The sequence below is a fragment of the Larimichthys crocea genome, chromosome XII, assembly GCF_000972845.2.
Source record: "Larimichthys crocea isolate SSNF chromosome XII, L_crocea_2.0, whole genome shotgun sequence".
Classification (NCBI taxonomy): Eukaryota; Metazoa; Chordata; class Actinopteri; family Sciaenidae; genus Larimichthys; species Larimichthys crocea.
This window is the reverse complement of record NC_040022.1, coordinates 6,832,542-6,857,044: the sequence shown is the minus strand read 5'-3', so window position 1 is coordinate 6,857,044 and position 24,503 is coordinate 6,832,542. Positions and strand designations below refer to the sequence as shown.

The 24,503-nt window shown below is 43.0% G+C and overlaps 1 protein-coding gene across 1 annotated transcript in view; it reads left to right on the top strand.

The window, feature by feature from the left end:
• The window catches only part of vat1 (vesicle amine transport 1), a 30,236-nt gene continuing 5,733 nt past the window's right edge, over positions 1–24,503 (top strand). Inside the window, exons 1-5 of the mRNA XM_027284808.1 lie at positions 1–702; positions 6,441–6,648; positions 18,177–18,347; positions 19,555–19,644; positions 21,442–21,683. Coding sequence (XP_027140609.1) covers positions 274–702; positions 6,441–6,648; positions 18,177–18,347; positions 19,555–19,644; positions 21,442–21,683 — 1,140 coding nt within the window. The 5' untranslated portion in view covers positions 1–273. The remainder of the gene's footprint in view (positions 703–6,440; positions 6,649–18,176; positions 18,348–19,554; positions 19,645–21,441; positions 21,684–24,503) is intronic.

The window sequence follows — 24,503 nt, the reverse complement described above, 5'->3', positions numbered from 1 at the left end:
CGTCCCACTCACACTCTCTGTCAGAGCGCGGCGTTGACAGCTACTGGCCACTGAGCAGCCCACTCTGTCGGGGTTTGTGTCTCCATCCACCAAGACTGCTGAAAAAGAAGCTCTGACTGTCGCATTTTCTTTTATTTGCAAGACAAGCAAAAAAAAAAAAAAAAAAAAAAAAAAAACAACGAGCCCGACCTCGGCAACAAAAGCACAAGAAGTGAGAAAAAAAGCATCGAAGTGATTTTCTAGACTTATCACTGTCTCACAGCTCCCTGCACGATGTCTGGAGAGGACGCACCTGCCCAGCAGCAAAACGCCGTGGACCAGAAGCAGGAGACCAAACCCGCCGAGGAGCCCAAAAACGAGCCGGCCAAGACGGAGTCCCCACCGGCTGCAGCCACCGCTGAGGCAGCGGCTACCCCAGTGGCGACTACCGAGAAGGTCCCCGAGGAGGAGACATTCACCTACCGCGCCCTGGTGCTCACCGGCTACGGAGGCTATGATAAAGTCAAGCTGCAGGTGAAGAAAGGCAAACCCGCCCTCAAAGCTGGTGAGGTCCTGGTTCGGGTCAAGGCTTGCGGGCTGAACTTCGCAGACCTGATGGCTCGACAGGGGCTGTACGACCGGCTGCCGTCTCCGCCGGTCACCCCAGGAATGGAGTGCGCTGGAGTGGTGGAGGCTGTGGGGGAAGAAGTGACGGACAGAAAAGTAAGCAGACATGCATCTCAGCTTCTTTCTTTCTTGCCACTTGAAGTCTCATTTTTACTGTTTTATTGTTGAAGTGATGAATATTTTTTGGTTTGATTTTGGTGCTGAGCAGCTACATCTGGATATGGGCGTGTCAGGCTGTGCTCGCTGCTTAGGGAGTGGTGCTATACACTGTATGAAACAGTTAAATGACTTAATGAATGTAATGATCATGGGCTATTGGACAGGTAATTAACATGATCATAGGTTATATTTATATTGGACTTTAGTTTGTGTTTGCGCGTAATGGTTGTTCGTCCATTCATTCACTCCTGCTGAACAGACCTCATTTAAAAGCCTGTAAGCGTGTCCATGTTGTGTTTCATCTCTGTGGAAGAAGAAGTGTGTAAATGACACGAGTTGAGCACAATGAAGCCAGCACAGCAGCAGGCGTCGCCCCTCTTGTCTCCCCGCTTTTCTGATTGCGCTGCCTGTCTGTGCGCACTTCACATTGGGGCAACTTGAAGCGCAAAAAACAGTTGCTGATCTGGGTTCAGATCGCAACATGTTTGCCTTTTGTAAGTCTTAAGCCAAAAATAAACCCGTGTAAATCTGCGGGATGCTTCCCACCCTTCCTTCGCAGCACCTATAACGCTGTACTGCGCTTTGATGGGTGCCAAGGCGCGGAGAGCTGCGTCAAGTCAGCCACGATAAGACCGGAAATTGGACTGTTCTGCCTTCAAAATTAAAGCTTTTGAACAATTGCTCGAGAGTTTGCTTTGGCTCCTGTTTCATGGAGGCAGAAGACGCGAAAATTAAAAATATACGCAAGAAACAGGCAGTCAAGAGCGAGTGACGAGTGTGTAAAACAATAATTATTTGCTCATATGCAGTACACATGTTGGATATATGTCTGCAGTTGTGGTTTTCCTGCTTCATGCCTTTTAAATGTGTAAAAAAAAAAATCTGGATAAAAAACAATAAAAGCTTAACTCGGTTCCGATTTTATTGATCATTTATTCCAAAGTATTACTCAGTCCAACTTATTAATGGAATGAGGCACTTTATTTTGTAGACGGTGGCCGGATGCCACAGTTATTAATATGGCTGACTTGACTCCGGTGGCGGGGACCGGAGTCACCGACGCCTTTTGTTACCGGGAGCGACGGTGGCGCACAGACTCACCGAGCGGAAAGGGCGAGGCGCGACGCATCGGTCTCTTTGTCAACACACAGCACATCAGAACACATTTACTGTCATCGATATATCAGCTGTCAGGATCTTAATTAAACCAGAATAATAATATAAAAAGACATTTTCTTTCATGTTCAGCCACAAAGAATGAAGTGGTGAGCGAAAAAGAAATATTTGTCTCTTTCTTACATCGCATGATGAGTCACGGGGCTATATGTCTGTCTCCTGGCTGTATGGCATCACCACGTTGACGCATTCTTTTGGTAAGACAATTAAAATACAAAGCCAAAATGATGACTCACGATGTTTGTTGTAAGAGCAGCACAACTTCCTCACATATCTGTGGATAACACCAGACTCATCACATGTGTGATGCAAGTGCAAGGATCAGTGCATCTGGCTGGGAGTGGCACATGTGTCTGTCAAGTCCAGATGGATGGGGAGTCTGTGCAGAGACTGCTGATAGGTCAGCCAATAGCAGCCACACATAACAGAAGGTTAAGGTCCGTGTGTTTCCAAAATACTTGATAGCTTCTTTCCACATTGTCAGTAATGCAGATTGGATTTAAAGGTCACACACTGCTACACACATGCAAAACACACAAGCTTGTCACAGTCCCACACACCCCCCTCGCAGCCCTTAGGTTATAGAATTAAGAGCCAATCTTCCTAATGGATGGAGATCTCTGAGATCTTTTGGCAGCTAACTCAGAGAGAATGTTCTAGCCCTGATGGCACAGAGTTTTTTTGGAAGGTTCATCACTCACTGCAGCTTTATCTGTCTGCCCTTCTATCTCTGTTCCCCTCACACACACACACACACGCACACGCACACAAAGATATACCATAATGGGTGTGTCTGATAGCTCTTCATACAGTGTACACAAATCTATGCACACATCCATGCCATTTAATTAGATAATGCAACATAAACATCAGCAGTTAAGTGAAGAGTGATTGATTTTTATTTAATCTTTACAACATTTAGTGCTGATCCTCATGCCCTCTCATGTTTCCCACACAGTCATAAGACTCTGTCCAGATGTAAGCCTTTTTTTATATCGTTAAATGAGAAAAAACACGTTTATATTTATATTGAATCTCACCCATCCATGGATATAATATAATTAAAATTCCTCTCTGCCTCATGCTATAATGTTTCTAAATCTGCTAAGCTGATAAAGGCAGCACTTGCACCATTGTTGCCCTCTAGTCTACATGTCTTTGGCTTGTTTATTGTTTTGCAGCTTGCTGACTCCTCTGTTTTCATATGTATTTATTATCCACTGCATGCCTCACATTGTGTTTCAATAACTTCTTTAAAAACAAGCATCACCAGAGGGGACAATGGAGTTGAATGAAGTAAGAATACAGTGCCCTCACCCAAAATGACCTAAGAGAGAGTGCGGGGAAACGTGTAACAGTGAGTAAGCGAAGGAAGAGGGGAAACATCACAAATCACAAGCTCCCCCGACACCAAACATCAGCACTTTTTTTCTCCTGGCCTTCTTTTTTTTTTCTTTTTTCATTTTTCATGCTCTCCCTCGGTGAGTTTTGTTAGGATCTGACCCATATGTTCTCAATTACCTCCCTCTGGCCCACATTGTCATTCTGGTATTTCCTCCATCCCTCCTTCCCTCCCTCTATCTATCTCTCCTTCTTTTGTATAATCTCTTGATTCTTCCTCTGTCGATCACACTGTCAATGAATCCGTCCCTTTATCTTACCATCCTCTATCCTTTCAGGACGTCTATATCTCCCTTCTTCTTTCATCCTTCGTGTCTTCTTCAGCATAATCACAACATTTAGAGCCTGCCTTCATTCTCTACATGGCCCGTTGACAGTTTGCCATAAACTGCTGTGCTAAAAACGAAGCAAAGAAAAGTCTCTGTTTTGTATTTTTCCCTCAAGCTTGTCCAGTCTGGTGTTTCTCAATAAATTCTGGAGAATTCTGGGATTGAAAGTATAGAGTTTCATAAAAGCTTTTAATATTAATCGAGCCACAGAAAAAGCATGATATGCTGATTTGCATAATCAGAGGGGCAGTCAAGTGCAAAAAGCAGCATGTAGACCCTCCTGTCACAGATTTTGCTGTATGTGAGCAGGGCGTGGCCTTTACCCTAACATCATAAAAACCGTGTCAAAACACAATAACACCTACGCTGACACCAGAGGGATATTATGTTTCTTTTTAATTACATTTTCAGGAGCCATGCAGGCCGTGTGGGTGTTAACATTTAACCTTCAACTTTTGCTTCAACCTGACTCAGGAACAATTTATTTGAATTTTTGTTCACCCCCTTTTTTTTTTTCCTCCTCTGATATTTTTTTGCTGAGAGCATCAAAGCTCAAAGCCACAAAACAGCTGACTTGGAGGCCCCGCATACTCCGAAATTGAATCACCATCTGATTAAGTCCATTCATATACAGTTAACTGGAAGTGTCATTGTTCTGCGCCCCCGCGCTCCTGACCCCGACTGTGAGTACATTGGATGGCGGTGGCATGAGGGCTAAGAAAGGAAATGCAAATGTGTGCTTGTGTGTCACAGTGTGAAGATGTTGTAATATAACTGTCACGAGGCTCGTTCGCTTGGCCTTGGATGTTTCTACCCAGATTCTGTATGACTGACAGTAACTCACATGCTTAACGCGTGGGCACAGAGGAATAGTTGCAGATGCATTTGAGACGCGACGCGTTGAGTCATATTTATGTGTGTGTGTGTTTCCTGTAAATGCCTGAACTCCATCATCTATTGATTTGTGCCACACTGTACCCCCAATTAAATCAGCGAGGGTGATGAGTTTAAAGACTGAAAAAAGGGGGGTTAGGGGGGACTGAGATGGAGATGGTGGAGATGGCAGAGAGCGAGTCAGCATGAATAACAAACGGAAAGTAGCCCATGGTGAAAAAGTGAAAGTACAGTTTGAAAATAAACCAAATGACTCGACCTCAGACAGAAAGATGCGGATATGAAAAGAAAAAGAGAGAGAGAGATCTCTCTAATTGGAGTGGATAGACAGCGAGGCGCATGGCTCCCTCCAGACCATTAGAGGGGCCCGGGTGGAGAGTGTTTGTTCCCAGGAGGAGAGAGCTTGTCTTATGCTCAGCCATGGGGAAGAATCTGGCAGGGACTCTGATGAGTGGAGAGAGGCCAGAGGAGAAGATGGGCCCCATTGTCCTGTTTTGCTGATGAGGACGAGGGGATGCGGGACACTCCTCCCAAGAGAAAAGAAAGAGGATGGTGAAGACAGAATGAGACAGCGAAAGATGAAGAAATGGGGAGGAAAGAGAGAGCGTCGAAGAAAGCGGCAAGACCGAGACACAGGCAGGATGAGACGAGGGACTGGAGAAGGGGAAGGAAGATGTTCTAAAGTTGTACGAGGAAAAGGAGTCAGGAAGTGAAAGAGAAACAGGGGAAGAGAAAAAGTGAGGAGAATGGAAACTGGGCGGGAGGGGGAGCTGTGTCAAGAGGGATGGATAAGGGGGAGGAAGAAAACAGGAAGAGAGTTATAATGCTGCACTCGTCTCTGTTTCCTGTGTCCCTTGAGTGGGCTCTCCTGATTGGTTATAGCAGGCGCCGAGGTACGTTTACATCGTGGCTCGTCCTTCTGGAAAGAGACAGTTGTGAATCAGAGGATCCTGCTTTGATAAGGATAGTTTGGGAGCAAAAAAAGGCGACGATGGCGACTGTGGCACGCAGCACGTTGAATGACGTCACGTAGCACTGTCAGGATCTGAAAGATAAATTGCTTAAACTATACTCCTACAAATACAAGGAACAATTCTGACATTTTCATGTTAGTCAAATTGGCGCTAAGAGGAAACTCAGATCTTAGAAGATCTCTTGAAGCCACACTCTTGGTTGCTCAAGAATTAAAAATCAAACAAACCAATCATTGACATGCATATCTGCAAACTGCTAACCACTGCAAGCCACTGCTTTACAAATTGGAAAACAGCCATTGTACTTTGGCACCAATCTCAAATCTAACCTGAAAAAAAGGAGCCTCTTCCTTGTTGTGCCCTGATTTCTCTGCCGCCTCATTATTTCCCTCCATAAAGTCAATACAGTTACTACTCGTGTGGTTTATCATTTCCTTGTTTGTTTGCACTGCTCAAAAGCACACTCTTTGGTGGTTTGGTGGACGACATGACTGCAGGTTTGCAGGTTTGCCATTGTTAGAAGCAAAACAATAAACCACTACTCTTACTATACTGCTGTGCCGAAGAAACCATGAGACTGAAGATGGCAGGAACACTTCAAGCTCTAGCAGTGAAACCTCCTGGGGTATTGAACTGCCAGTGGATCCTTTTCAAGAACTTAATAATTCAATTGAAATTTACCAGAACTTAGCTTTAATTTAATCAAATCGTGTTAAAAGCTGGTTATTTGCTCACATTTTGCTCACATTGCTGTAATGCTGTAGATATCCTGTAGACATGATTCTTCGAAAAACAAAAGTACCCCTGGTTGGGAAGCAGTGCATTAGATCAGGTTACGCTGATTTCAGCCGTTTGCTTTACCGTTTTCTCAGCCTGTGTCTTCCCATGCTTTCTGTTGCAGGTCGGTGATAAGGTGATGGTGCTGAACCGCTTCGGGTTGTGGCAGGAGGTGGCAGCGGTGCCGGCAAGCCACACCTTCCTCATCCCAGAGGGCATGAGCTTTGAGGAGGCAGCAGCCCTCCCCGTGAACTACATCACTGCCTATATGATGCTGTTTGACTTTGGCAACCTGCGGCCCAACCAGAGCGTCCTCATTCATGCTGCTGCAGGTAGGGAGACAAATACAAATGCAGAGGATACACAGTGTACATGCACACTGGATGTAAACCCTTTTATCTTATGTTAGTGTTGGATGCATCACTCTCCATAAAAGGTTATTAATATCAGTGATGGTTGAATTCATTATAAGTTCATTAATAATTCATTTACAAACTACAACATTGTGTTACCCTGTGTCTATGAAAAACTGCAAAGGACTCAAAGTTCCAATATTATGTTGTAATCCTGCAAACGGAAAACCACATTTAATCAGTTTCATATCAGCATGTGTCAGCCGTTCATTGAACTCTGTGCTGTGGTTAGCAGCCACACAAATGAAGTCAGTATTCCGCCAGCCCTTTGAGCAGATCTATGAAGAGTACATAACACATAACACATACACAATTCACACATAAAATGCTCTGAAGCTCAACACAAAGATGCAAAGCTTGAGGAAACGCCCTTGAATGTTTACACCAGCAGAATTATTAATTTTCTGCACCTCCTGTTTATGCGTTTCTTTCTGTATGAATTATGGCTGTTGGACAGGATCCCAATGTTCATTAGTATGAGATATGGTGCAGTGCTTTGCACCCTCTAGGACTGCACTTATACTGCTGCACCTGCCACCTGGACTGTGAGGTCAGAGTTTAGAGTGAGTGGGTGGGTGGGAGAAAGATGGGGATTGAGGGAGTAAAAGCACCTGTTTTAGGGTGTGATGCACCGAGCCTGAGAGCATTTGATTTTGCTGTGTTTACACAATCTGGCCAGCTGGAGCGAATGGGAGTGCATTAGCTATCACTATCTGCTGGTGCACAGCTCTCACTTTTCCTCTCGTTCCCACTCTTTTTGTGCAAAGGGAGTCAGAATGGGATCCCTCTGCAAAGGGGACAATGTGTGGGCGTAGATGGCTAAGAGAAGTAAGCCTGTAAGTAAGTAAGCCTGCGGAAGACAAAAATTACAGAGAGCTCAGAGAGACATATCAGCCCAGGTGGATGTGTCCCTTGGCATTGACACAATAAAACTAAAATCAAATGAGTTTGTATGATTGTCATTAATTTGTACAGTTTCCCCAGAGCTGAATGACAGCTAACAGTCTCATCGTTGTGGGACTGGTAGTCTGCAGAGGAATCACAAATGTTTGTGCTCGCCATCATGATCCAGCTGATGTCAACACATGTGGACACACATCTTACCAGATGTTTTCTGTGCAGAATATGTTTGCTATAGGAGGAATGCAGTGGAAGTGTGGTGTAAGACACTTTTCCCTGCTGGTTTGGTTGAGGCGGCGTCTCTGGTTTCTCGAGGCAGGCTGCCAGTCTTGGCTCGCCAGCTGTCCGGACATCAGGATTGTAAAAGCACATTACTGAGGCTATGACAAAAACATTTGCTTAACAGTCTGCTCCACTGCACTCTGTCATTCTTTGCATGAGTAAATCATTATCATACTCTCTACAAGGCTGCTCTATTGAGACTTAAAAAGGTTGTTGTTAATGCCAGTGGAGATGATAGGAGTACCTTTTATGAAGAGTGTGTTGAGAGGTGTGCACGTCCTCCTCTTAACACCGTCTGTCTGTGTCGTGGGGCCGCATGGCTCATATGGTGCTCGAAGCTGAGCGTGGATGGGGGTCTAACTAAAGTGTCTGCTGTGAGTAGAGAGAAAGAGATTGTGATCTCTCGGTCTGCTCAAGTCTGATATTTTTTGATATTATGAAGGAAATTGCAACCAGGGTGGCATATATTCCTGACTAAATGTATTCCAATACTGGAAGTGGTTTGGTGGATTTTAGTGATAATGTAACGTAGCCATGTGCTGCTACTAGACATCAAGATGGGCACTGAGAACAGGGAATATATTCAATATCTTCTGACATTTCCTTGTTCCTTGAATATCTTTTAGATGCCTGAGTAAGTAAAACTTTCTATTATTTAACTTTTTTTTTTTTTCATCTTGAGAAACTGCGTCGGACCCTCTGCTTTGGACCACTAAACTCAGTAGTCAATAATGTGCAATTACTTGCAGTTACTTCCGACTTTACACCCATTCAGATGTCATTTATTTGACTGTAATGTGTGACATGAAAATGTGAAACACCACCACTTCTGCTTCAATTAAAATTCCTTATTTCAGTTTAAATGTTTTCCAGGAATTGATCTCTTTTTCACAAGTATTCAGAGTCAAAATCAATTCTTAGTAACACACTGGAATATAGAGCATGTATTGTATTTTGATTATGAAACAGTAATTAAGTCCTCTGGTACTACTCAGCCCTGCCCACAACTCAACTGAACACCCCATTTAACCGCTCGCAGTATTAGAATGCGGTTAAATGGCTTTACTTCACCTCGACAGTCGGTCTTACAGGAATTTGCAATGGACCATTGCATATAAAGTCATATATCCAGTTAAACAGCAGTGATTTTGTGTGCCAGACATGCCCACACAACACTGCATTCCTGCTAGATCACTTTATGTTGTGCAAAGATAAAATAGTGAGCTTTTACATGAGATTAACTGGGCCTATTTGCTCAGCTGCGAAGTGGCAGTGGTACAGAAGACAGACAGAGATTTGGTTTTCACCCTCAGTCGCAGGGTGGTATATTGTTTAGTAATTACGATTTAAACCGGTGTAATCTTGTATCACATCAGCAGCTTCTTTATCACAGTGGTCATACTTAATTTTCTTCTTCTACTGGCATAAATCTTTTCAGCAAAGCACCTCTTAAGTAAAGTGCTCAAGGGGTTCATCCTGAGTTGACCTGGTTATTCTCATGATAAGAATTTAATCCACTTTAATCACATTCTGAAAACAATATCTTCTGTTCAATTACTTTTAGATTACTTTGTCTCTAAATCCCCTGAAACTTGCAGTTAAACAGATAATTAATTCTAAATGTAATAATATTTAAGATCATCATCTTCAACAGGTTTTCATATTTCTGTCAAGTCAACTTTAATTGCCCAAAATCCCATATTTGTTCCAAACAACACACGGCATCCTGTACCTTTTTTACACCTTATTAAGGGAGAAAAAAGAAGAGTAAACGCAGAAACCTGAGGAAGAGCAACAGAGGAGATGGACAGATGAGCAACAGGTGGCAACTGTGGATTCACAAACGCAGACAGAATTACAATACTTAGTAAACTCTTCTCTTCCTTTTGGCTGTTCCCCGAAGGGCTCGCCACAGCAGATCAACCACTCCCATGTTGCTGGCATACTGGGCCCCGCTCATCCCAACATGGAGATCTAATGGTCCGCACATTTGATTTGGAATAGGATTTTTATGCTGATTGTCCTTCCTGAATCAAATCCTCCCTCCCTTTATTCGTGCTTGGGCCCAGCAATTAGGAATTCACTGGCTCGTGCTAGGGAACAGCCCAGGGTTCAATGTCTTGCCCAAGGACACTTCAACATGTGGTGAGGAGGATGTGGGGATCAAACCGCGTACATTATTAAGTTAACATATTATACAATAGACAATATTTAATAAATATTAAAGGACATGATTTGACATTTGAGGAGATCAATACCACTCTCATATCTGTACAGTAAATAAGAAGCTGTTACCATACACACTAAACACAGGGTTAAAAAGCTTGCCTGGCTCATACCACAACCAGTTGCCAGGCAACCAGCAGTCCCGACCAAGAAACTGTTTGGCACATAAGCTTCTGTTAAACAGTGAATTGGCATTTTTACATTAAACAATGAGACATAACGTGTTAATTAGTGATCTTTTAAGGCGCTGGTAGGCAGATTTTGTCACCTTTGGACAGAGCCTGTCTAGCTGTGTCCCTTGGGGTCCAGTCTTTATACTAAGGTAAACTAACTGGCTTCTGGCTCCAGCAACACACAGCATTTACTGCACAGAAGTGGGAGTGTTACCAAACCTCTCATCTAACCTAGAGTAAATAAGATAATCTCATTGTCAAACTGAGTCAGTTAAAATGTAAAACAGAAACATAGCTTTAAATCTGGTCATTGTGATTGATGCTCATACATTTGTTGGTTTCAAATATACAATGACAGCTTTATGTGGCAAATAGCCTGTTGAGCTGTATAGTGAGAGCCCATACAGAGGGATTATGGGTATCCATCCTCCTGACTTTTTCTTCTCCATTGTTCCATGCTTGCAGGTAATGTCATCTTATTAAGAGCTCTCCATGAACATGATTTCCTCAAAAGTATGGTGACCTTTACCCATCACGATCAGGTGACCAGTGCAGAACGCCTGACTGGCACGTAGACTTAGGCCAATCATGCCATTATATATATGTGTGTGTGCGTGTGTGCGTATGCGTGTAAACTCTGGTGAATAGTCCTCAGCTGCCTCTCTCGTGGGTCTGCTCCTGTCCTCTCACTCCAAACAATGGCCTGTTGTATTTCCTCCCATCGTGCCTCCCTTCTCCACCGCACCGCACATCTGCATCCTCCGTTCTCCTCCCCCTCTGGCCCTCCATAACCTCCGCTCCCTCTGCATGACCTCCTCGTCATCGGGGAACGTGCGCACGTTTTCCCCTTTTGTTTTCCCCAGAGGGCTTGGACGAGGGGAAGTCCAGTGACATTTGCATGTATCTCGTGGGTCTTCCACTGTGCCCGGCCAACAGCTTTTCCTCTGACCTCTCCCTGAACTGGTCCTAATGTTTATGAACCCTGGCCAGCCACCCCGCCACCACACCCACACCACACATTCCTGCATACATATGGGGCTTCGCTGCTTCCAATGATGACGTCCACTTCTGTTTTATTTATTAGTTCTCAAGTGACTAGAGGCCAGCGTCAAGTGTCATGCATTGTGTTGCAGATGTGGAATGCATAATATGAATTAGGTGGTGCTGCAGTAGCCTGTGTCATCAATTTGTCTGATGGTTTTTCTTCATGGCGTCAGCCGTTTTCCCCCGCGTGTCAAAACTTTGACAATTTAGCGCCAAAGCTGCAAGTTTTTGACTGAATTCCAATGCTTGTCATACTATAGATAAACATACTCACTAATAGCACTGTCAGGTGCTTTGGTCTACTAAATAGCATATGTTATCAATCACTTCTTCTCATAAAGCTCGAGAACAGTGTGTTAGATTCCACATATCGCTCAGCTAGCTGTTATTAAACCTTTTATTTTTCCCACCAGCCAAGTATGGTAGCTTCCATACTTCTGCAGCTGCTTCTTGCTGGAGTATCTGTGTATAGGACGAAGTTACACCACTGAGGATTGTCTGGAAATGCTTTATGTGAGAGGCTTCCATACTATACAACCTTGAGAGTTAAATCCTTGTTAATGGTAATCTACAGAGCTGAGCTCCTGATTCTGGAAGTCATTTTCACTACTGTATATTCCTTAATAATACCTTCATTGTTCAAAGTTCAAGATCAATAATTTCATCCAACATTCACCCTGAATTAGAAAGGCAATCGATTTAAAATGTTGAACTGTTTTATCAGGTATCTACGACACCTGATTTTTATCTTTGACTCACAGTTACTGGCAAAACAATCGTTTCTTATCAGAGTGCTCCGTGAGATTCACAGATCACCCTTCTCTTTTAGTATTTAGGTACACAAGCTTGACTTTTTAAGAATCCATTTAGTTTATGAAGTTCCTCATCTATTATACAGATGATTAAACTAACAGAATAATCTTTGGAAGAGCTCTAGCTGTCAGACGCATCACATTATCTATGCGTACAGGATGTTAACTTCTGAAGTGAAATTACTTTGTCACTCTATTAGTTGTGCCTGACAGTGAAGGTGAATTTCATAATTAGGGATGGGAACTGAGGATCAGTTCCAAATTGTCCAATCCATCTCAATCTTATGGCTCTGAGCTTATCACTTCCTTTTGTCGATGTTTTTCTTCACATTGCAAAACAATGATGTCAAACTTGCATCCAACCAAGATGGATTCATGGCTGAGAGGAAGAAAAGGTCCAAAGCTTGGCTTCATTTCACAAAGAAACAATGCTAATTAATGTCTGTAAAATGACTGTTTAATTGTCAGGGTGGAAACACCAGCAATATGAAAAATCTTTCTACGCCGCATGGGCTTAACTTCCAAGAATACCATGACACTCTGCTTCCCAACCGAACGGCATGTCCGCTACCAAGGCTAAATATCCTTTTATAATAATATTAGCGGCACACAGGGAGGCTTAGCAGATTCTAAGGAAGCCTAAATGAAAATGAATGCTATACAAATATCCTCTCATTTATTCTATTTTACATGATGACAGACAGAGGTTGCTCTCAGGCTACAGCCAGCTTGAGGCACTCATCTTATCAATTCCCATTCTTAGCCACAATCTTGGAAAAGTGTGGTGTCCTTATAAGCGTACTGTAAATTCTTAAAGCGGGTGGTACAGGTGGCTGGATATCTTGGGTTTTGTGTAGATCTGCATGGCTTCTGTCAAACCTGCAGGCAGGGCCTCAAGTATGTGAGCCCTCAGTCCACATTTGACCGCAGATTGGGTTAAAAAAATGAGATGCAAAAATGTTTTTAGAGGTTGGATTGCAAAAAGCCTGCAAGCAATAAGGAAAGGAACATAAGTCTCTATGTATCTTATTTCTCCCAGGACTCCCTCCCAGATTATTATCCTTATCCATTATTTACCAGTTACAAAGTCCCTTGCTATTCAAGCATTAGCTCAAGTGTAGTTACATCTCTCATTTTTACAGACCTATTGTTCCTGGGAGCCATGATAAAAGTCTGATGTGCCTTGAAAATGGATTCCTCTTGTCTCCTCCCAGTCTGTCTGCTCGGGAGGTCTTACCCTAGTTTAGAGAATGCTAATTCAGTCTGACCACTAAGCGGGAGTCTGGGCTGCGTGGTTGAACCGTCTCTGTGTTCCCCAGGCCTGGCATCGCCGGCGGCAGATCAGCTGCACTGATAGGAGAGGGAAACCAGGGCAACCTCCAACCTAACCCACCAATCAAATTGCTCGCTCGCGCTCTCATCATTGCAGCCGTTGACAAATGACCCCAACCACCCACCCCCACCCTAACCACCACATACAGTCGCAGGTGTATATGAAACCTGTGTCAGGACACCTGTTTGCGTGTGTGCATGTGTGAATCTTAAGCATAACAGGATGAGTGTGCACCAGCTTGTGTATCATTTTGCAAGCAGGTTTATGGGAGGGAAGAAAGTGGTTTATGTTATAAATAAACTTTGGGTGCAGACATATTGATGCATATTCCGTGTATTTCTACATGCTGTGTTTCTGTGTTTGTGTTTGTTAACAGTGTGAGAATCCTAACTCGGGAAATCACAGAGACCACCTTTACACACAAGCAAAGGATGTTTTCTTAATTCGCTCACCCAGTAACTAAAAATGGGCTTCCTCTACGCTGCACAGAGAGAATTTCACCATCAGAGAAAGCACAATGAAATGCTCTTTAAGCCCACCAGTGTGTGCACACATACACACACAATTGCACAGTCATCCCAGAAAAAAAACAAGGTTACATAATGCAGAGTAATACCTCAAAAGTACAAACAGCCAACCACAGCTCATAACACCGTTGCAGGATTCATATATGAACTCAGCTGCAGAGAGCAGCAATAAAAAGTTCATTTATTTGGTTCAGCTTGTTGATGTTGTAACACAGCCACAGCTAGTTTCGGGTAAGATGCTTGGTTCCACGTTTGTATTTCATTCTTTGTCAGCCACTACCACCACAGACTAATGATAGGTTAAGAAAGACGAGAGTCCTTGAGGAAATGTGGAAATAAATGCAGAAGAAATCACACCAGAAAATGACACGGAGCTTGGAGAGAAGGGATCAGTCATCTCTCTGGTGTTGACAGTAGCCATATGGCCAGCATCCGTCCCCTGACTAACACCTGAGATTACAGCCTGGTTCACACAATTGACAAACGCTGTGATCATTTTTATTTAGACAAGAAACATAAGCTGTCACTGAGGACGCAGCTGGAAGGTAGATTGAGATGTATTAACCCGGACGAGCCAGACATGATATCCATCACATTAATTTTTTTTTTTTATGAATCTAAAAAACATTTCTAATGTCCTCACCCACCCCGGCTGTTGAACTTTGGGTGTGGAGCAATAACAGTGGCCTCAGTGTCAGTCTGGATTCCACTGTGTTTTGGGGAAAATTCCTCTTCGCTCCTAACAGTCATGTTATGGAAGCCAAGTGCAATTTGTGCCAAAGTATGTCAGGATTCAGGGGAAGACAAAACCCCACTGTGTATCCTGTTTCTCCAGAAAGAGAGAAAAACAAAATAGATAGGTGGTTGCTTTTTGACGGTTTCTAATTTCTGAGTGTAAACAATTCAATTGAATCTTGAGGAGAACAAATGCAATTAGCTGCAAAAAATTTGCTCAAGCTGCCTTTTCTTCCCTGAGCAATGGGTAAGTGTTTGTGGATGGTCTTAAATCACACTTAACCCTTAAGAGATCTAGTCTGAAGAAGTAGCTATAGAGAGAAACTATAAGTCAGGAAAACAAGTATACAATGGGAACTGAAGCACCAGGTTAATGAAAGGTTAATATTTTAATCTCTGCGCATATTTGTGCAGATTAGCTGATGCTAGCAGCCATTCAGGGCTGGTCAAGGCTGCAGCTCCGCTCCTCTCTCCTTTGTAATTGGTGTATGTATGCATGGATGTGTGTGACTGTGTGTGTGTGTGTGAAGTGAGGTGGGAGTGGAGGTGCTGTGAGGGGTTCTTGGCACAGCTCAGCAGTCTTGTGATGGCAGATCAGGAGTTTGTTCTCAGGGGATTCAGCTACAGGTACCATCCTTTTCCCTGGGCACCATATTTTACACAGAGGAATATTGAGAAAAAAATATATGTGATTATAAAGAATGCATTTTTTTCATATGCATAATGCATTTTTCATACAAAGTATAAATAATGGTTTAAACCCTGATTGGAAAGTAACTAAATCTTTGTTCCTTTGCTTACTGACTTCATAAAACAGAAGCAGAAGGGGAATCACTGTGTTTATGACAGCAGCGTTAGTTAAATATTAATATGTGAGTGGCTGGCTGTAAGTATGTGGGATTAATGGATGCATCATCCTGTTGGACACTTTTTCACGCCTGTATTTGAGGGTTGCTACTATGTGACAGAGCAATTTAGTAAAAACACCTCTTAACCCATACTCAGACAACACATATTCAACATTTTCTCACCTTTTTTATGTCATAGGCAAACGGATGCATATTTGTTTGTAGTATTCATATGTGTAAAAAGATAAGTACATAATGGATGCATATCACTGTATAACAGAAATCCACTGCCCTTTATTGTGCCTATAAAATGCTCCTGAACATACGCTTACGGGTGGCTGACTATCCAAAGCTTGGTGGCTACTAAGAGGACCGAGTCTGTCAAATAAAAACTGATGACAAACTGATTGTTATTGCCATCTAACTCTCTTATGTGTGAATCTCTAATACGCCCAAAGGAAGAGCAGTCAATGAAACAAAATGGCTCCCTTTGCTCAGTCATTGCCGGCAATTTGGCCGAGGTTACCTTGGCAACACAAACTTGGTTTCTCACTGAGGACAAGGAGAGATGGTGCTGTGCTAACACAGCCGCAACAACGCTCACATCCAACAGCAACAGCCTTGTTATTGTTTCCTCATCAATTCTCCCCTCAGTGTCAGCAGGCGTGATCATAGTAATACAGAGCAGAACCACAAATCAGAAATGTTTTTGGTCTTTACCCTGAGGGAAGAGCTTTTATTCTTGTAATAGTTTTATCAAGGGAACATTTTCTATTACAAAACACTCCAAAACACTTCATTCTCATGATTCCTGATTAGATATTAATAATGAGGATCATTTGATTTTACATTAATCTTATAATTTCATCTCGGTTTATGTTTTTTTTGGGCAGTGTTAGTGCTGTTTTTACGCAACAACCTCAGAGACTAACTGCCAGGATGCTGTTGAGGAAATTGCACGATTCGACTGGTTCACTGGTTCAGAATAATTTTAATGCTGAGATGAAGGGACCAGAGGTGCATCAGCATCATGTAATGCACTACATGTTCTACCCATACAAAAGATATAAAGATATGAAAATCCTGACTTAAATAAATCAGTAACTGTACAATTACTGGTCTAGTTACATTGAGTATGCAAATTAGCTGCCTAGAGAAAAACCATCTACTGTAAATAGAATTTTTCAGATATACCAAAGGATTAAGTGTACTTTCACGGGTGAAGGCATTTCTCCAACATATTAAGCTAAATAAACAATTTAAAAACCCAGTTTTAATTAAGTACATTGATTCACAGCTGAAAACACGGTTGCTTTTATTAGGTTGCGAAACGTTTTTGATATTTTGAAGATACATCAGTGTCACCAGTGGTGCAACTTACAACCTGTTGTATCATGTTTCATTTGTATGTTTTCTCTGTTTGCATGCAAAAAGGAAGAAGCTTTTTACTGATATCACATTATAGAATCAGAAATGTCGTTGATTAAAAATTATATCTTTCTCTTTGGTTACTTTTGCACAAGTCTAATTAAACGCAGTGCACGGGCCTTCTCGTTCCTGCTTCCTGTCCTTCTGATTATCTTACTGGGCGTGCATATTAAATGTTTGGGTTTGGTTGCCTGCGCAAGCAAACAAATCATGATATCATCATTCATTTAATCCGAACCTGTCAGGCAGCTTAACTATGTCATTAAAAATGGATGTAAGTGCACATGTTGCTGTGTGCTGCTTTATTCTCTGGTATCAGATAAGACATGCTCTTTACTTGGACAGGCATAGATGACCTTTATGGATGCCTTTCAGTTCAAGTCCTCAAGTCAGCCTCCATTTCAAACAGGCCACTGCTTATCAGTAACCTATTACTTCTTGCTCTGGCTGCCTTGGCAAACATTGGCTGAGGCATTTGCTATGTACACACTTTCAAATACAGTGAACACAAACACAGATCCCCAAAACATCAAATGTAGAACACGCTCTCACAGCACTTTGTCTTTAAAAGTTATCTTGGACAATGTAGCACATTTTGTTTTCAGCTGGCACAGTTAGAGGGAGAGTGTTTATGTAATTTGCATTAGAATGTCATCCAGCTCTCCTTTCCTAACAAAACAGATACCTCAGCTACATTTTTTTGTCCTGTGGAAGGCGGGTTGTCTTGAATAAGGGAACCAAAACATTAAGATGTGTCATTGGAGCTACAATGGCTACTTTCTCCAGAGTTAGATTTGTTTCTGTGTATCTGTGTGTGGGTGTCTATTCTCCCCTAGGCCAGTCGGGGTAATGTGATTGTCTTTAATGCGCTCTTTACATACCCTTGAGCAAAACACATCCACGCTGTTATTGACTTGGTTTGTTTGCCACAATAAATCACATTTACCTGCCACATGAAATTCATATGGAATGGGAATTCTTGGGTGCCTTCAGCGACTGGTCTGTTCAGCTGAGTTTCATGTGGCTCTTGTAGGTGTTGCCTTCAACAACTATATTCAGTTAAGCGTGAATCCTTGAATTATGTCCTGAAATGTATAGTTTCTCACAAATAAAATCATAACTATTTTAAACTCCTGCAGGTGGTGTGGGCATTGCTGCCACTCAGCTGTGCAAGACGGTGAAGGACGTGACTGTGTTTGGCACGGCGTCAGCCAGCAAGCACGAGACTATCAGCGAGGGCGGAGTCACGCATCCCATCGACTATCGCACCAAGGACTATGTGGAGGAAGTCCGCAAGATCAGCCCGAAAGGTGAGAAACCTGGCCTTCTGCACTGAGACGAGCGCTCTAAATTTTGACTTTGTGTGTGTAGGAATTACAGATCATGTAAAATAAATAAATCACTGTAAACTAAATAATAGTAATATTGTTTCATAAAGCAAATAGATCAAATCGATATATTCCCACTGGCTCAAAGCAATATAATGTCACTGCAGAATTTGTTCATCCCTGTTCAACAAACTGCAGACGGTGAGATGATACATTTTCATACACTTTTTTCTCACGACACAATTCTCAGCAGAGCTGGCTGACATATAGACTAGACTGACAGCAAGTTTCCTACCAAGCAAAGTCCTTTCACTGAGCACTGACTGTTTGAATTCCCATCGCCATCAATAATGTATCCGCAGAGTTTTATGTAGATGTGGCCCTGGATTCACTAGAGTGAGGGGCACACAAAACGCTGCTTTTCAGCAAAATTTCAGTCCAGTTCCTGTTTTTTTCTTTCGCCTACTGCTGTGTTCCTAGCAGGACTGTTATTATGCTGGAGGCTCATTTCATAGTCCCCTCTCCAATCCGTCTCTGTTCTTTGTAGCATGGAGCGAGACAGATAGACATTACAGAGACAGATAGGACGAGAGCGAGAACTGACACTTTAGACAGAATGTATCTAATTAGAAGCCAGGATCAATGTGCAGCCCTGCTCGCTACCTTTCTCTCTCTCTTTGGCTCACTGTCAATTCATCTGTGCTGTGGTCAAGGCAGAGTCCTGCTGTGAGCCTCCTACAATCAATAGAACCAGCGTTTAATGGAGCAAGGAAGGGTAGCCCAATTTGAGGAGTCCCCTCTGGCGCAAAGGAACATCATTAAGGCTGAGCAGACATGGCCATGCGTTAATAAGCCACAGAGAAACCTTCATATTCGGTTGTTCTTTACCATCTGTTCAGTGGCTGTTTATCTGTCCACCTAGGATTGGACATTCACAGAGGGAGATTTTACCCCTCTTGTCTTATCAGTGACAAGAATGAAAAACATCAAATAAGTAGGATCTCACCCCACTCTCCCCCTCGCCTCTCTTGGCATACATATGGGTTCCTCTTCGTGTAAACATGGCACAACTTGGCTACAGTCGCTACTCCTAGTGAACTCTGGCATGCGGAGGGGGCTGCTGAGGAGACTTGGCAGGCTGCTCTCACTGAATTCAGACCAGTAATTGTCCCCTTTTCTTCTGCTCCAGGTCTGGATGTAATACTCGACCCTCTCGGAGGATCAGACACCCATAAGGCCTACAACCTGCTGAAGCCTATGGGCAAACTTATCACCTATGGTAAGTGGTAAAAAACCTGAGTGTAGATCAGTTATTTAGAGCAAACTGTTTGACTCATCAAAGATACAAGACCTCCAGAAGTTAGCATGGTAAGGATAGGCAAGAGTTATAATGATCAACCTGTTATCCACACAAAATATCAGATCATAATCAGATTCAGATTCACTTTTATATCAGCCAAAGTTAGTAAAGTCTTGTTGTAAAGTCTTGATCCCAGCCTGGGATCAAGACTTTACAACAACTTCTCTCCAACCAAGCTTCTTTAGATGAATTCAAAAAGATTTAATCAACCAGAACTTCTTATGTAACGCCTAAAACCAAACTTGTTTTGTTAGGCTTGTTGGCAGTACTGCACAGCATGTTAGGAAGTACAAAGGTTGCCTTAACTAACTCATGGCTAGCTACCTGCACAAGCTGGCAGCTTAAAGATAAAAACTAAACTCGTTTTCACTTTTACTGAAACCCATTAGCTATATTTTATTATTATCTGGAAGTGCTTTACTTTACAGCTTACTTGTTATTTTTACATATTTACGTCACTTAAATACAAAAATGGAAAAGCAGCTGCTGTCATTTTCATTCGCTCCAGAGATCCTCGACCATACACAAATTAAATACAGAACATGAAATAGTCATGGGTTTCCATACTTGCTACAGAATAAAGCTGCTTTCTGGTGGGCAGTGTGACCTCTCTGTAGAGGTCCATGTCCTCAGTGTGCAGTGTGTCATCCGTGGGAAGGCCTTTACGCTTGCTCTGTTGCGATGCCAATCTGGAACCAGCATGCATACATCGGTGGGTGGGGTCGGCATCCATGGAGAACAGGGCCTTGCCTTTGCATGCTGTACAAAAACCCACTACCCAGCATGGTGCCCCCCACCCTCGCCCATTCACCCTCTCTCACCCCTACAGAACCCCCCCCTAGCCCAACCCCACCCTCCCGGTCCCTTGGTGCTGGCTGCTCCTCTTCCAGCTTATCAGAAAAATGCATGGTGGAACAATGGGCGTTTTATCCACACGAAACCTGGAATGTGTCTGAATGTAGCAGGCTTGGTCCCTCTCTTCTCTCAGAGCATGCTTTGTGTCCCCAATTTCCCTAGAGAGAGAGAGTGAGAGAGAGAGAGAGACAGAAACAGGGAGAGCAAAGGAGGGAGTGTGAACACAGAAGGAGGGGATAGGAAGGGGATGTGGTGACAGTGAGAGCTGAAGTGCTAAAAAGGTTTTCAGGGTGGAAGGCGTAGGTAAGAGTGTGACTATACAGAGAAAGAGAAGTGAAGCAAAGATATATACCAGAACTCATAAGTAGAGGCATCTGACTGATTTGACATGTTGCCAAATGATTAATCAGTCTCTAATATTTTTTCAATAAAAGTTTGGCCCATAAAGTATGACAACACCGCCAAAACCCAAGATGATGTCTTCAAATTACTTGTTTTTTCCAACTAATAAATATCCAGAGATATTCAATTTTGATTACATAAAACAGAGGAAATGGCAAACCCTCAAATATGAGAAGTAGGAGCCAACAAATGTTTGACATTTATTCCCGATAAATGACCTTAAGTTTTTTCTTTTTTTTTTTCATCACTAAAAGAGAGAAGTTGATGATCAGGTGAGGGCAGAGTTGATACAGTCACAGCAAAAGAGGAACAAGGGCAAAGTGGGGGCCGATAATTAGATAGAAAATGTACCAGACTTTTAAATCAACAGTAAATCAATTATACACAGGGATTGAGAAATGTACCCGAGAATAGACAAAAAAAAACACACACTGTCGTTTCACCCTCCTTCTCTGTCAGGTGCGGCTAACATGCTAGCAGGCCAAAAGAAGAACCTGCTCGCTGTGGCGAAGAACTGGTACCATCAGTTCTCCATCCACACGCTCAGCCTCATCCAGGGAAACAAGTCTGTGTGCGGCTTCCACCTGGGCTACCTGGACGGGGAGATGGAGCTCATCACCCAGGCCATGAACACCATCATGGATCTCTATAAGGAGGGCAAGATCAAGCCCCGCATTGACTCCACTTGGCACCTTGAGCAGGTTTGTGTCTAGCTGTGGCTTCCTTTACACCTGGATCTGACATGTTTCTTGTGCGTGGACTGATAACATTCTGTATTTGATTTATTTAATATCCAGTAAATTTGATATATCACAATATATATTTCTATCATAATACAAATAACATAAAATAACATTATTTCAACCCACATTTGACTATTTGAACTGCTGTTTCTTGTATATTTATGTCTTCTTAGGTTAAATCTATACTCTTCTAAATATATTTCCAGTAAACTGCCTTTGTATGTGGATGTGTATGTCAGATCCATTCATGCCTGGTTGTTAGTGTGACTAAAAGCATCCCTGTGCACCTCAATCTGAATGTCCAGATGATTCATTGTGACATGGTGCATTTACACCTGAGTTACGTTGATTTTTAGGCCATGTGCATAGAACCCAGTCACGCAGAATACATGTGAATGCCAGGTGGGTTTTGAGTGCACAGGTTTTGCAGTGGGATCTGCAGGATCTGCTGGGTGTGGCTCACATTCAGTGAGACTCAACATTCGACAGGCAAAGTTTGTCCACAAGACACACACTGTGTCTCCTCGAGGATAACTCACTCGGCCAGACAGAGTCAGATTGTTGCTGACAAAATTAACACTGCTAGCAGATATGAATAGCGAGTGTGTGAAAAACACAGGGAGAAAGAGAGAGGCTGACATCTTCTGTTGTCGAAGTCGGAGATGGTCAGTATTTTGGCCTGTGTGACTGTGGCCAGAGAGAATGACCCGCTGTCTTTCTCCGCCATCTGACGCTCTTTCTCTGCCTCTCCATCTGTCTGCTCTTTATATCAGACTCTTTCTCACTGTCTTTAGGTTATTGACTCCCTCTCTGTCTCTCTTCATCTCGCTGTATTTTCTCCTTCTCCCTCCTCACAGTGCATCTTTTTTTGCTTTTTCTCTCTTGTTGCTATGGTGACATCCTTTAGTCAGTGTGTGCGTCTGTCTTAGGGAGGGGCCCTGATGTATGAGAAAAAAGACATAGAAGGAGCACGGAAAAAAACAGAAGATATGGTATATCTGTCTCTGAAGAGGTTGTGTATGTAAAGTTTCCAGTGTATGTCTGCGAAGACAAAAAGCTGTTGGGTGATAAATCAGATAAATGATCGATTACAAGCTGAGCACAGATGCCACGCCCTAACCCTCTCCATCACATCCCTACCTCTATTGTCACTCTTTGTTTTTTTCTGCTCCAATAATCAATAAACATTCTCTTCAATATTTGAAAAATTAGCATTATCCATCCCTCTTGTGATTTGTCTTGGTTCGTTATCTACATCTGCGCTGCTACCCAAGAGAATAATGGTCATGTCTGCAGCCACAAATAGCACACTCCAGTCCGAGATGCCTGGGAGCCAGAGAGCTTGACAGATCTTAGAGAGTGAAGGGTGGAAGTGGGTGGAGTCATCAAAAGAGCCTCAGACGCTCTCGCTGTGACTTTCATTCACTTTGAAGATGATTCTTATAATTCCCGGACTCAGCCCTCCCTCCCCTTCAGTTTCACAGAGGCGTGTTCCTCATCTGAAGGACACCAGTTGCTCCCTTCGTCCCCCCCCCCCCCCCACCCCCCTCCGCCCCCCCACCCCCCCCCCCCCCCCCCCCCCCCCGCCCCTCCCTCCACTTCGAACTCCCACACTCCCCCTTCTTTCCCATGTGTCTGAGTCGCCAGGGCCACGTTTCAGCCAGGCTTTACGTTGCTAGGAGATGGCCCTGTTGCCGTGGCATTGGTCGTTAGGTGGTCTGCCTGCCTTGCACGACGAGGGGGATTGGAGGAAGGCGGGAGGGGGAAGAGATGGAGGCAGGAACAGACAGTGGACAGAGCCCGGTGGTCAAGAGGAGGGTGGGGTTGGTCTGGCTGGGATTCTGCTCTTGTCGTTTTGATTGACAGTCAGCGGGGCCAAGTTGCTCGATCCATCATTTGATGGGGGTTTGGCTGATTAGCTGTCAACCAGAGTCTTCTTTACCACAGTTTTAACCCGATAAATGCTATGTGATGGGGATTAACCTGTGACGAACAAGCACATTTAAAGGACAGATATCCCATCTGAAAGAAATGTCAGTGTACAGCGGGCAGAGTTCTTGTTCTGTGCATAATGCAATCATCAGTTTAGCCAATAGCAGACAGGAGTTAGTGTAAACTCCTGTCTGCTAAAGCATCTATGAAGGGCACGTACAGGCTGCGGAAACAAATTTCCTGTAAAGGACAATAAAGTATCTATCTATAAGAATTCACATTAAAATCGACTACAATTGACACCTGAACAAGAGGAGGATCGAACCAAGGTCTCAACAACAAACTCACTGACTCATCTTTTAATTCCAGGAAATCTGACTCATCCCCTCTTCATTCCTGTCCTTAACTTAAAGTGGATGACAGTGAACACATTTTAATAAAGAGAACATATCATTTTCTGATTAAAATAAATGAGTTGTTTAGTAGCATTGATATTAGATAAACCTATGCAAAAAAAAGAAAAGAAAAACAAGGCCTCGCTGTATTTCTCGTTAACTTATAACCATAAACAGTTCATTATATTTATAATGTATCTATTTGCAGTACGTTATTCCCCTCATTTATTTTATTATCCTTCTGTTATTCTATTTTTTTCTTTGCTTTTTGCAGCTGCAAGGGTTTCATTTCCCCTCAAAGATTATTTAAGTCTCATTGAAACAAATATAGTTCTCATATACTGCTTATTAAAGTGATGTTTGAGGCGCATAAACCTGTAAAATTTGTTTTTTTGTCCGTAGTATCAAAACAGAAGATCAGAGGCACAGAATGCGAGGAAGCCCGTATTGC